The 12,678-nt window shown below is 34.7% G+C and overlaps 1 protein-coding gene across 1 annotated transcript in view; it reads right to left on the bottom strand.

Annotated features, from left to right (window-relative positions):
* Positions 1–11,657, bottom strand: part of ADAMTS6 (ADAM metallopeptidase with thrombospondin type 1 motif 6) — a 255,221-nt gene extending 243,564 nt beyond the window's left edge. Inside the window, exons 1-3 of the mRNA XM_023537208.1 lie at positions 11,055–11,657; positions 4,238–4,376; positions 2,501–2,865 (exon numbers count right to left, since the gene is read on the bottom strand). Of these exons, the coding sequence (XP_023392976.1) occupies positions 2,501–2,865; positions 4,238–4,334 (462 nt within the window). The 5' untranslated portion in view covers positions 4,335–4,376; positions 11,055–11,657. The remainder of the gene's footprint in view (positions 1–2,500; positions 2,866–4,237; positions 4,377–11,054) is intronic.
* Positions 11,658–12,678: the final 1,021 nt, after the last annotated feature.

Raw genomic sequence — 12,678 nt, 5'->3', positions numbered from 1 at the left:
TTTTCTTCTCAATAAAACAAAATAAAATTAGAAACTCTGGAAAAACAAGACCTGAATAAGAAATAAGAAAGCTATGGTCCTAAAATGTGACATTATTTTAAATAGCTGTTAGACTATCATGTTAGAAATTTTTCCTTTGAATGGTGCAGGGTTGTAATACTGAAACTATGGATAAGGAAATATGATTTCAATGATCTCTACATTGAAAACTATTTTTTATAGAACAACTAAAATTAAAATTGGTTAAAATGGAACTCCGAATAGCAGGATTTTTAAAAAACTTGTTTACATATTCCATTTGATTAAAATGAAACATGATACAAAATAAGCATGAAGGTGAAGTATCTGCTCACAAATTCCTTATCAGCTGTTAAGGGGAAATGGTTACTTTAGTAGACAAACATGGCAGACCTCACCTTAATTAAATAAACAAAATTAGTCAATACGAACTATGCTGTTTCAATAGGAAACAAAGTAAAACTGAAAGGTGTTGACTAATAGAGAGAAAGAGAACAAGAAATAGGAAGTCTCAGTGAGAATGAAGAATAGATGGGTGACGCTCTCCTATCCCCTTTAGTTTAGAAAAGTTTCCATTTTCAACCTTATTCTCACTTTTGACTCATCAAACAACATCTTTCACAACTTCACTGTCACTTAAATTAATGGGCCTCAAATTAACTTGTTCCCAGAATTAAATTCTTTTTTAAGTTTCAGAGGTATATTTCTCAAATCCCAACTAGACATATTTAACCCTTATTTCTTCAGATTCCTTACATTTACTATATAAAAAATCACTCTCTTCATCTTCCTCTCCAATCCAGCATTCAATTGGCATTCCCTTTCTCAGCTTGTAAAATTCATAAACCACCCATTTCCAAAATTAAAACCTCAGCTATCATCCATTACTTTTTCTCCTTCATTCACACGCAGTTCAATTCTATTTTAACTTCTTAAAATATTATTAAATATCTACTATGTACTATATGTCTTATTAGAGGCCAAGGAAGGAAAAATTGACAAGATACCAATCCTTTAAATTTTCTCCCCAAAACGTGGTTCAAATTCATTCTATCTTCTCCATTCCCGTACCATTGTATTGGTATAGTTCTATATTATCTCTTACATGTTCTGACTCATCTTCCTATCTCTAATCACTTCTCTCAAATCTCACAACAGAATTAGTTTTTTTCCCTCTAAATCTCAAATTTGTTCACTTCTCCACCCTGTTAACATTATCAATGGCATAATTAATGTCAATGCCAACTTAAAGAGCTTGATCAATGATTAGGGACAGTATTTTCCTATCGTATTTCAGACAGAGTAAGTGTTATTTCAACATATGAAAACTTTTAAAATACAGATTTATTTTGGATAATTCATTTCTATTCAGAAAGATAAATGTATTGTGTATAAAGCCTAACAATGCTTATAAAGAAACTAGTGATAAATGTACTCAATGTATCTATTTATAGAAATTAAACCTAAATCTAAAAATCTTAGTAATCATTTTGACCCATTAAGAGTTATAGAAAATGGCCAATCTGAGCTAATCCTTATATATACCTATAGCGAAAATTTTCCTAAACCATGGTTCTTAATACTTCTTTCAAATTTAGAACTTATTTAAACTCAATTTTAACTATGTAGTTTTTTATATTGAAGTAGAAATTAGGATATGAATGTCATAGAATAAGGAAGAAAAACAGTTTCTGAAAGTATGACCTGAGCATAAAAATGTCTGTGCTCTTTTACACAGATAAAGCTTTAATGGAACATCTACATTAGCCTGAATGGGATTAAAGCAGTCGAGAAAGTATGGGAATATGCTTTTGTTCTGCATTACTGTGCACAACCTTGAACTGTGTATTTACCATTAGACTAGAATGAACTCAAATATCCAGGATAGACCCTACACTTTTGAAATCAATTTTCTAAGTAAAATAAGACTTGTTATCAATCTTCAGATAAATGCAGAAAAAAATTATTTCATAGAGATATCAGTATAAAAGATTTTCCTTCAAGAATTTTTAACCATAAGTAGGTCGTACATAATTTGAAGCTATGTTGCCTACCAGAGAAAAATATTATAGAAAGAAACCTAAAGAGGCAATCAATGTCATGGTTTCCTGAAATAATACATACATGTACATACACGCACAACTTTAAACTCTTCACTAATGACTGAGTTTTGTTTATGCATAAAAGATATCTTATCTGAACAGAAAAACTTAAATCTAAAATTAAACCTGAGGTTTCATTCATTCTTCTACTAATAATATAGAGTTTTAAAAATTGCTCTTACTTTGAAAAATCAACACAAACATGATCAAAAAGACTATCAAAAGGCAGCAAAAATAACAAAAAATTTAGACTGTTAACTTCCCTACTTAAATCACCTGTGTGTATACATATATATATTTTTTTCTTTAATGTGAGAAAAGACATTTACATTGTGAATTTATTTCCCCATCAGAAATTTAAAATTATAACATCTACTTACCAACCCAATACAGTTGCTTAAAGCCACTTTAGTTGTACTACGTTGATCTTGCAAGTATCCTGTGTAATGACAGTTGTCTAAAAAATCATGTTTCCACTGGGGTCCATCTTTCCCCCAGTATTCTACAGTAAAATGTTTGGACACGAAATCTGTGTTGAGAGTCAAGTTTAGGTGAAAGTGCTTGCCATAGGCTGAAAGTTTAAAAAATAACTTAGATACTGCCTGCTGTGGATCGATAGGGTCCATACTCCGTCTTCTCCTGGAGTGTTTATCATTTTTCACAGTAAAGCTGAGGAAAGCTCCATTTTGATCAACCCTTATTGGAATAGTTAGCTGGTAGTGTTCTAGGTAAGTCAGGAATTCCTCTTTGTAATCATGAGGCAGAGAATCCAGAAAAAAACACATGGAAGAAAAGAAAATTTAACAGAACCAAGAAATAGCAGTATAAACAACAACATCAGTTAAAACTATGCATCGTCATGTGAGGTATGGACAAAAATGTTATATTAAGCAAAAATAGAAGAGTAAAAGTTTAAAATCTAAAGATTAAGTTCCAATTATTTCATTCCTCAAAATATTATTTTAAAATTATTTTAAAAGACTTATTCTTTTTTAAATTTAATTTTAAAAACATGGATTCTAAGAGATAAATTCTACAGGAAATGTATTTTTTACTGAATTTAAAATACTGAACAATACACATATGTAAAAGAATAAAATTTAGCTCAGATAAAATATATTTGTAAGTTATCCGAGTTTATATAGAATTTTTATAGCTTTGTTGAAATTTTTTTTAGATAAGTCATCAGTTAAAATGTAAAATACTGTAGTCACTTTGTGAAACAGTCTGCGGTCCCTCAAATGATTCAACATGGAACTACCATCTGACCCACTGCTAGTTATGTACCCAAGAAAATGAAAACACACATCCACACAAAAACTTATACATAAATATTCATAGCAGCATTATTCATAATAGCCAAAAGGAGGAAGTTTACTCAATTGTCCATCAACTGATAAATGAGTAAAATGTGGTATATTCACATAATGAAATGTTGTTCTGCAATAAAAAGGAATGTAGTACTGATACATGTTATAACATGAATGAACCTTCATAACCAAAGTTCATTATCTAACATTATAAAAACATGCTAAAGTAACCAGTCACAAGTGAACACATATTATATGATTCCATTTACATGAAATATCTAGAATAGGCAAATCTCTAGAGACATGAGTAGAGTAGAGGTTGCCTTGGGCTAGGGGTGAAGGTACAGGGTTTCTTTTGGGGATTATGAAAATGGTCACTATTGTTCAACTCTGTGAATATATTATAAACCATTTAAGTTGTACACGTTAAATGGATTAATTACATGATGTATATATCTCAAAAATCATAAGAATGGCAAAAAATTCAGAAGACTATTAAACATATTTTCCTTACTTAGGTGTACTAAATATTACCAATCTGCCTTCTTAACCACATCTTCTTTAAGCTAGGTTTACCAAGGAAAACCAAACGTCTGCCTGATGCCTCACTGTCTATACATGGAGTTCATCCACAAATATAAATATTAAATACTAGTAGAACAAGTGAAATGAACACTAAATTGAGTAGACCCTTTTTTCCTATCACTACATATCCCCCAAAAGGTGTTTACCACACTAAATATTCTGAATCTTTTCTTGTCAGATTAATAGCATTATTTTTTGTGAGTTTCAAAGCAAAAATCCTACCTTGTGAACTGTATGAAAGCCGGTGGTCACTATGAAATTCCGATGAAGCCATGATGAGGCTCAAAATCCAGGTCAACATCTTCCACAAAATTTCCATAATTTAGAAAACTGGATGATTTTTTGGAGGGCTACCTATGTGCTAGAGAGTCAATACCATAGCAAATTAGTTATTAGTCGGTCCACTGTTTAACAGGTACTTTTTTCCAACATCCCGTACTTTCTTCTATATCTGGATTCATTTTCTCAATCCAAAATGAAAAAATTAATGATGGTAAAATTTTCATAAGCAAAGCATTAGGCTGATTAGTTACTAAAGTATGGCCATTTTTTAACCTAGAAAAACAAAAAAAAATTTAAGTTAACTGAAAAATATCCTGAATGGGCAACTCTATGCTGCTAAATGCCTCCCAAAGGACATATACTACAAAATAACTTATAGTTAAATTAGACCATTGTTGTTTTTTATAGCCTAAATACAATTCGCAAGACTAAACAAAGAGTTAGAAACCTAAATGTTTAGCAGGATAATGTCAGAGCTACTGAATAATCAAAGAAGGAATCTGAAGAGAAATCATAAAAATTGTTCTTTTTAAAAACTCTGAAGATAATGTGTGGGTACAGTGACTAAATTTCTTTTGATAAAATAAAAAGTAGACTGACTTCACAATCAAAGTTCATTCTATACAAGTGTTAAACAGTGTATGATCCCATTCCTTAACATGCTTTTTAGAACACATATCCAGAGAGTGATCTGTTGCTTTATTAAGTACTTATCATTTTTTCTTACAGAGTTGACCTACAAACACACAGTGACATTTAGCTGCTGTCTGAACACTCAAGACAGTAACATAAACTAAACTTCTAAAAAAGTTAAACCATATTTACAGTAACTTGAGTTTATCTGGAAGTCTTATATGACATAGGAAACATATGTAAGGCAACTTCACCTAACTAGAATCTAACTGAAAGAAAAAGAAATTCATTTTATGAAAAGAAAGTAATTTCAAATATTCATTTCAGGTATCACAACAGATTTCATGTTCTATCTCATGTACTTTCCCTTCAACTTACAACCTCACTCAGAGTCTATGAATTCACATTTTATACAGAAAACTAGCACACCTGTCTACCTGATTTCCCAGCACTTTAAAAGAAAATAACAAAGGGACTAGAAACAAGCTCACTAACAGCAGAAGTGTGACCAAAAAAAGGAGGAAAAACTAAAATGTAGTTTTAGAACCCAAAATCAATACAGTTTGGAGTACAGGCAAACAGCCCTTACTTATAGGTTTAACAGTTCTTATTGTGCATGTGACTATGTTATAGCTCAGTATCTGATATTCAGAATACTATGTCTGAGTCAGGAATAAAAGGTTAAATTACTCTTAATAAGATGATTTACTGTTAAGATAGAGAAGTATATAAAATATATTAGAGATTATCATCTCACATCCTTAATAATGGTATTACCATTTAATAAATGCTTACATATTTACTGGTTAAAAAATGCAGTGGCTAAAATAAAATCACTCTAGGCATATAAAAAGATATTTGTAGTTAACAAGAAAATTAATTTTTGTGGAATATTTCATTCCCTATGGTGCTAGAAATATTGGTTATTACAACACATAAAACCACCACAACCATTTAAAATTCCATATGTCTGTCACCACAAGTTATTAAACTGCTAAATTTTGGAAAAACTAATTCATTAATCAACAAATATTGTCTTACTATGTTTCCAAAATGGTGTTATAACAAGGGGATACAGAAAAGATTAAGACACAACCATTACTCATAATTTAGGTAACAAAGGAAAAAATTTAAGGTAGAAATGACATATGCCATAATGAAATTATGAAGAGGTGTTACAGAGGATCAGATGAGGGAGATGACTTCTGAATCAGAGAAGGATGAGTCAAAAAAACAAGTCAAATTGCTGGGGGCAATCATTACAAATTAAAGAAATCGATTCCACAAAGTTTAAATGGTAAGAAAAAAATTGAAAATAGTATTAGTAATAACAGTAAGTTTCAGTCCTATGCAGAAGACTAACAGATAATACCTGGAAAGGTAGTTTAAGGTCATACTAAAAATAAAGAGAATTTTAAATATATGTTACTTCTTTTAACATTCATAGCAATCTTGTGAAGTAGGTATTACTGCCCTAAGTCAGGCAGACTCCAATGATCCTGCTTCTTGATATCCACACCCTTATATTATCCTCTTCCCTTGAATAATTTGATCCCAACCAATAAGGTCTCTTATCCCCCCCTGGTAGAGGGGATGTCACTTCCATGATTAGATTACAAAAGATTCTAACTTCCATCTTACTAGTAGACTCTCTCCCTTGTTGACTTTGATGAAGCAAGCTGCCTTATAGAAAGGATCACATGGCAAGGAACTGAGAACAGCCTTCAGAAAACCACTAGCAAGGAACTGAGGGCATCAATTCAATAGCCTGCAAGAAATTGAATCCTGCCCACTAATATGTAAGCTTAGAAGCAGATCTCTTCTAGTAGTCAGATAGCTAGAGCCCAGAGTCATATACAAGGCTACTTGGCTCTAAAGTCTAAATTCTCTCTATTACATCACACTTCCAGTTTAAGGCACTCTAACTTAAATATTCAATAGCAGTTGCATTCAATCAGTATCAAATAAGATATTCATAAAATGGTATAGGTTAATTAATATGAATAGTTTTAAGAAACTTTATACACAATAATTGTTTCATCTCAAAATTACTTCTACAATGATTTAGGCAAGACAGCAGGTACTATATAGCCTTTCTCAAGCAAAAATCTATAAAGAGATTAATTCACACCATTATTCAATAATAGTAATGAAAATAATCCAATTATCTTGATTCCCAAGCTACTTACATATATACTCCAACTCCAAAATTGTTTCATGAACAAGTCTTCATTGTTTTAATTTTTTCAGATAAACCAAGTGTTAGTATAATAATGTCAGACATTAAAAAGTCCCTCTTATACTTTTAAGTAATCTTCCTTTAAAGAGGAATATATAATTAATACGTTTCAGTTAAATTTCTAGTAATGGTAATAGATTTGTACTGAATCATTCATCCTTTTTTCCTATTATCTTGGGCTCTGAAACTAATGATTAACTTAGCAATATAGTTAGCAGGGTTTAGGGAAAACCTCTTTTCCCTTTTGAGAAATTTCCTGCTCTTCAGTTTTGTAACCCCTCCATTCTTACCATTACCAGCACTGTCCTGTAACACTTAATGCTCAAACTAAGTAAGCCAGCAGCATTGACAGAAAAAGTAACATAGAATAACATTCGATTTAAGGACTTGTAGTAAGAGGACACTGGTGAGTAGCAGAAAGAGCAGGACTTTGAAGTTAAACAAACCCGGGCTACAATCTTAGTTCCATCACCAGCTACAGTATCTGGCGCGCGGGCACTCAATAAATTTGAGTTTCTTTCTCTTTTCTCACTTCCACCCTCACTTCCCATTTATTTTTCCCAAGCCTCCAGTGCCAGTGAAGAAACTTGGTTAAGTAAATGAGTTGGCTCAATCTCAACTAATATCATCAACAACTAACATATCTAACCACTGTTAGACATCTCACAATAAAAATGAAGGGGTTAACTTATTTTCTGACACCTGCTGGAGAGCTTAATCTGCATATCATAAACAAATATGTATAGGCACTGACTTTTCTAGATCTAGTTCCCAAAATTCAGACTAACATTAAAATAGTACATAATTATCCAGAAATCATAATGCATTAACTTTTTACATTGTATAGCAGAAGTGTTACTATATGTTGTGGAAAGTACAAAGGCTTTGAATACTGGCTTGACTCCAAGTTACTTAAACTCTGAATCTCTTTCCTCATCTATAAAACAGTGATAATGATACCTTCCTTCCAAATACTAGTTGAGGTTAAATTAGATTACACATGATGTAAAGTGTCCCCACACTTCACTTTAATGGCTATACAAATATTAGCCCCCTCTCACCCCCCTTACATGACTCATCGCTTTTCAAAGGCCTTCTTTCAAAAATAGTTTCATGTCCCTCCTTCCCTCTTTCCCTCAAATATGTGAAAATGAAAATGATGATGGAATCAATCAACTATATTGTATTGTCTTTTAGAGCAAACAGTGAAGAATGTAGGTCATGATAACTGGGTTTACAATATTTTAAATTGGAAAACAATCAAAATTTCCATTTTATTTTAATTTCACATATGCTTTTTTCCTAATACAAAAGCACCAGCCAGTAAAGTTAAGGGATCATTTACCTGCTTCCATGGATCAAAGCTACATTAGCTAAGCAGAAATAAGATTAGACAACTTGCACTATAGTAATTCCCTCAAGTAGTCAGCCCTGGTTGAAAGGCACTTACTTGTCTTTTTCCTCTATCATCTTTACTTCCCACTCAAGTGATCTGGGAGTAGCTAAGGTAATAATTTCCTCTCCTGAACTATTATTATAGAGCTAAAGAACATGCATAACATCTTTCCGAACTTCTTTCATCCATCTTAACTCTGGTTATTTATTTTAAAGATGATCTGGTTTTCACAGAGAAAGCAACAATACCATGCTCCCTTCAGGTATTTAATTTTTATATGTGAAAATTAACCTCTCATTTCTTTTTCCACTTATTCTCTCAACAAATATTTATTGTCATATACTATCTGCCAAGGACACCACTGGGCTATAAGTACAACGTTCCCAGATCATTTATAAACTTTGTGAGATTGGTTTCCAAAAAAAGGTATAATTAAACACACTCAAAACTTATCTGTCAAGACAAGTGAATGAGCCAAAAGCAAAAATACAAAACATTATTCTACAAAATTCAAGCCCTAAATTACATATAGTTCCGAACTGTTTTTTTTCCAGGTGGCAAGTTAGATACACTTTATCTGTATTATAACTTCTCTCCTGACAAACAGAAACACCTTTTTCTCTTGAGGTTAGCTCAAAATGTTGATAATCAACTATGTCCTTTGGTATAACCAAAAGACCTATCAAACTCTTCTACTTTTTCTTCTTCTCCTCAGAAATGTTCCAAAGAATGTGCTATTAACTCTCTTAATATATTACTCTCTATTCTCTCACAAAAGTCACATACAGGATAAGATTTGGCATACAGACACATCCTAAACCACTAGTAGCTACTAGTGGTTGCTAAGGAAATGAAGAGGAAGTGGTAAGAGTAGACAAGAGTAGGAATTAGTCTCACACGTATTGGCCCAGACATGAAAAGTACTAAAATATTCCAAGTCTTGAGGTTAGAGATTTTTCCCCTTGGGAATCACAAAAACATTAATACCACAACATAGATTTCATTTGCTGCCACTTGTGGCAAATGAATGAATTTGATTTCTTTGAAATCAGTTTATTTGCTTCTATTCACTATTCTTCAAAAATCGAAAACACCAATGATTGCACTTAAACACTAAATTAATATAAACCAGAAGTGCAGTTACCACTTTGGTGAAACACAGGAAAACAATTATCTCCAAAATTAATTTTCTCAATTTCGTTCAACTATACAAGTTTTACTTTACATATCTTTCCCTGCAATGAATTTTAAGAACTGTCATTCCCACATCTGAGTTTCCGTCTAATCAACATAAGCTAAAGAAAGAAAAACAAAACAAAGAAAATTAGTCCAAGAAATTTAAGCATAAAAGAATATGTTGAAAATCGCACTCCAGTGTCTTTTTAAAAGTTCCACGCAATGGTTCAGTTACCCCTTTCCTCCCCCCCCACCCCCCTACACCCTCGCTTCCCGCCCCCCCCACCCCGCCGCTCCCCCCCCACCCCACAATTCCACTTCGCCCAGACAGAGGGTAACAGTCTGAGCTGCCCTGGTTGAGTTGATCCTAAAGTTAACATTCAGCAGCCCATTTCCAGACAGCAGCGCTAAATCTATTTGGATAAAACGCGTGTGACCCAGACAGTTGGCATTTGGCCCAAACGCGTTGCACCGGCAGCTCAAATAAAAACAAGAGTAAGAAACTCACTCTCTTGTTCCCTCTCAGTGCGCTTTCTCACTCTCTCGCTCTCTTTTCTTCTAGTACAACAAGGAAAGAAATTACCAAAGACAGGAATTGTAGTACACATTATCAGAAGGCAGCTTTCCAATAACCCCTCCAGCACTCACCCCCCTCCCCAAATCCCTGAACTTTGATCCCATGTACCATATATACAGACATACCCCGATATTCAAGGCTCCGGAGGGTTATGAGTCTAGCACGTCCCAAGTGGCCAAAAGTAAATCAAAAACACACGCTTCCATCTCTTTGATTAGCCTATTAAGAGCTTAACATATCCTAGAGCATCGGGGCTACAGCTAGCACATTAATTCTGCCCTCTGAGCCCAGGCATAAACTATGCACTTGTCTGACTACTTAAGACACTGACATGAAACTATAAAATGCAAGTTTTTCTTTAAGAAAACTGGAAATCAGTTTAAAATACACATCATTATTACTTTCCTGATTACTATTTGGTGATGAGTTAAAAGACCACAATAATCATAACCAAGTCATACTTCACAAAACATGTCCATTTGTATAATAAACGTATATTTTCTGCATCATAAAATACTTGCAAGACCCAGAATTCACCACCTCCCGACTAGTCTGGAGTTAAAAGATTTCTATCTGTAAAATGAGTTCAGTCAAGCTCACTCATTGCCATTAAAAAACACACACACTCATACACACAGAGAAAGTTTTCTACGCGTTATTCGGAAGACAAGCAAAGCACAAGTTTTAATTTTTTTTAAAAAAACGGTTTCATTGAATATTGTGAAGTCTTCCTTACCGTTTTCATCTTCAAATTCTGATAAAAAGTAAGTTTCAAACAATAGAGATTGCACTGGACGACTCACGTACTCCCTCTCCTCTCTTAACTTTTTTTTTCTGCCCCCCTTTGCAAAGCCACAGCAGTCAGTTAGTTATTCTGCAGCCAGAATAAAACACTATAGTCTGGCTAACCCGGGCTTTAGAGAACGGACTTTCTGATTTGGCAGAAAAAGAGATGCCTTCAATATATCCAGGCTATCATCCTGAGATACTGCCTTTGCAAACCCCCTTTTTCTCCCGCCCCCCACCTCTAAAAAAAGGGGGGAAAGAAAAAAAGAAAGGAAGGAAGGGGGAAAAAAAGGACTTATTGGGGGTGGAAGTGGTGCCCTCTCTTCCTGGACAGCTTAGTGCCTTTGCTATGCAAATAACATGTGAGGAGCATCAAAAGGTATCAGGAGAAAAGAAGACAAGAGGAGCAGGAAGGGCAGCAAAGTTTTGTTGAAGTAGCCCTAGATCTCACTACCGGCCCCCAGCCAACTTGAATTGCAGCAGGAGAAAATTTTGGCAGCTTTTCCTCGGAGGCAGAGCACACTGACGTCAGTCTGCAGATGTGCCGGGCTGCGTCGGGTGCGCATGTGTCCTGGGTCGTCACGTGGAGGGGGAGGGGAGGTAGAGGTACAATCGGGGTAACCAACTACCAGCCATTCAGAAGGGCTTAGACAATGTCAACTTTTCCACCCTGTGAATGAGAAATTCTGGCCCTTCTAACCTCAATCCCCTACCCCACTCCGCCTTTCTTCCTCCTCCTCTTCTAACCTCTTTTAGAAATTCTAGCCTGGTTTTGGATCAGTTGTTTCTTGGAAAAAGGAAAGGGGAGGGAGAGGATGAATGACTTTAGATGAACTAGTATCACTGTTGAGATCTCTGGTATCCTTCTCCTTGTGTTTTCTTTTTAAGTCCGCACAACAAAAATATTAAAAGTTACACATGAACAGTGTCTTTGAGGAAACATAACAAACTTACATCAGTGGCAGATTTCAAGTCTTGGTAGGTACATGTGCACAAAATGCCTGTTTTCTTTAATACACTTCCACAAGTAAAATTGCCACCGAAAAGGAGAATAGACTGAAGTAACTAAGACCAGCACATTTTCCATCTGATTACCGACTTCAGGTTATGTGGGGCTTTAAAGGGGTGGGCGAGGGGGAGTGGAGGAGGCGGGAGCGGGGGAATAGAGAGAAGCTTGCATTATTTCCAGATGAGGGTGAGAGTGGACGGTGTTTTAAGTGCAACCGGGGAAAGCTACAAGTGGAGTGTATTTTTTTAAGTCAGTACATTGAATGAAATCTCAATGACTACCCAAATGAAAATAAATCCGAAGTCAGATCCCCCAAAAGGGGGGAGGGGGAGACAGGAACCCTGCTGCGATCTGAAGATAAACAAACAAAACCTCAAAACTGGTTCTTCAAGCTTCGCAATCCCACCCACCCGCCCCCTCCTCGCCCCGCTCGCACCCGCTCCGTGCACACCAGCGGCCAGTCCATACTTCAAGGATAAAACACCACTACAACGTAGCACTTTCACTTTCATTTGCTGGGAATAAGCCTCTGGCATTAAACTATGGGGGAAATGCCCAAATATGT

The sequence above is a fragment of the Pteropus vampyrus genome, unplaced genomic scaffold (assembly GCF_000151845.1).
Source record: "Pteropus vampyrus isolate Shadow unplaced genomic scaffold, Pvam_2.0 Scaffold182, whole genome shotgun sequence".
NCBI lineage: Eukaryota > Metazoa > Chordata > Mammalia > Chiroptera > Pteropodidae > Pteropus > Pteropus vampyrus.
Note: the sequence above shows the minus strand (reverse complement) of the source record. Positions and strands in the feature narration are given on the sequence as shown.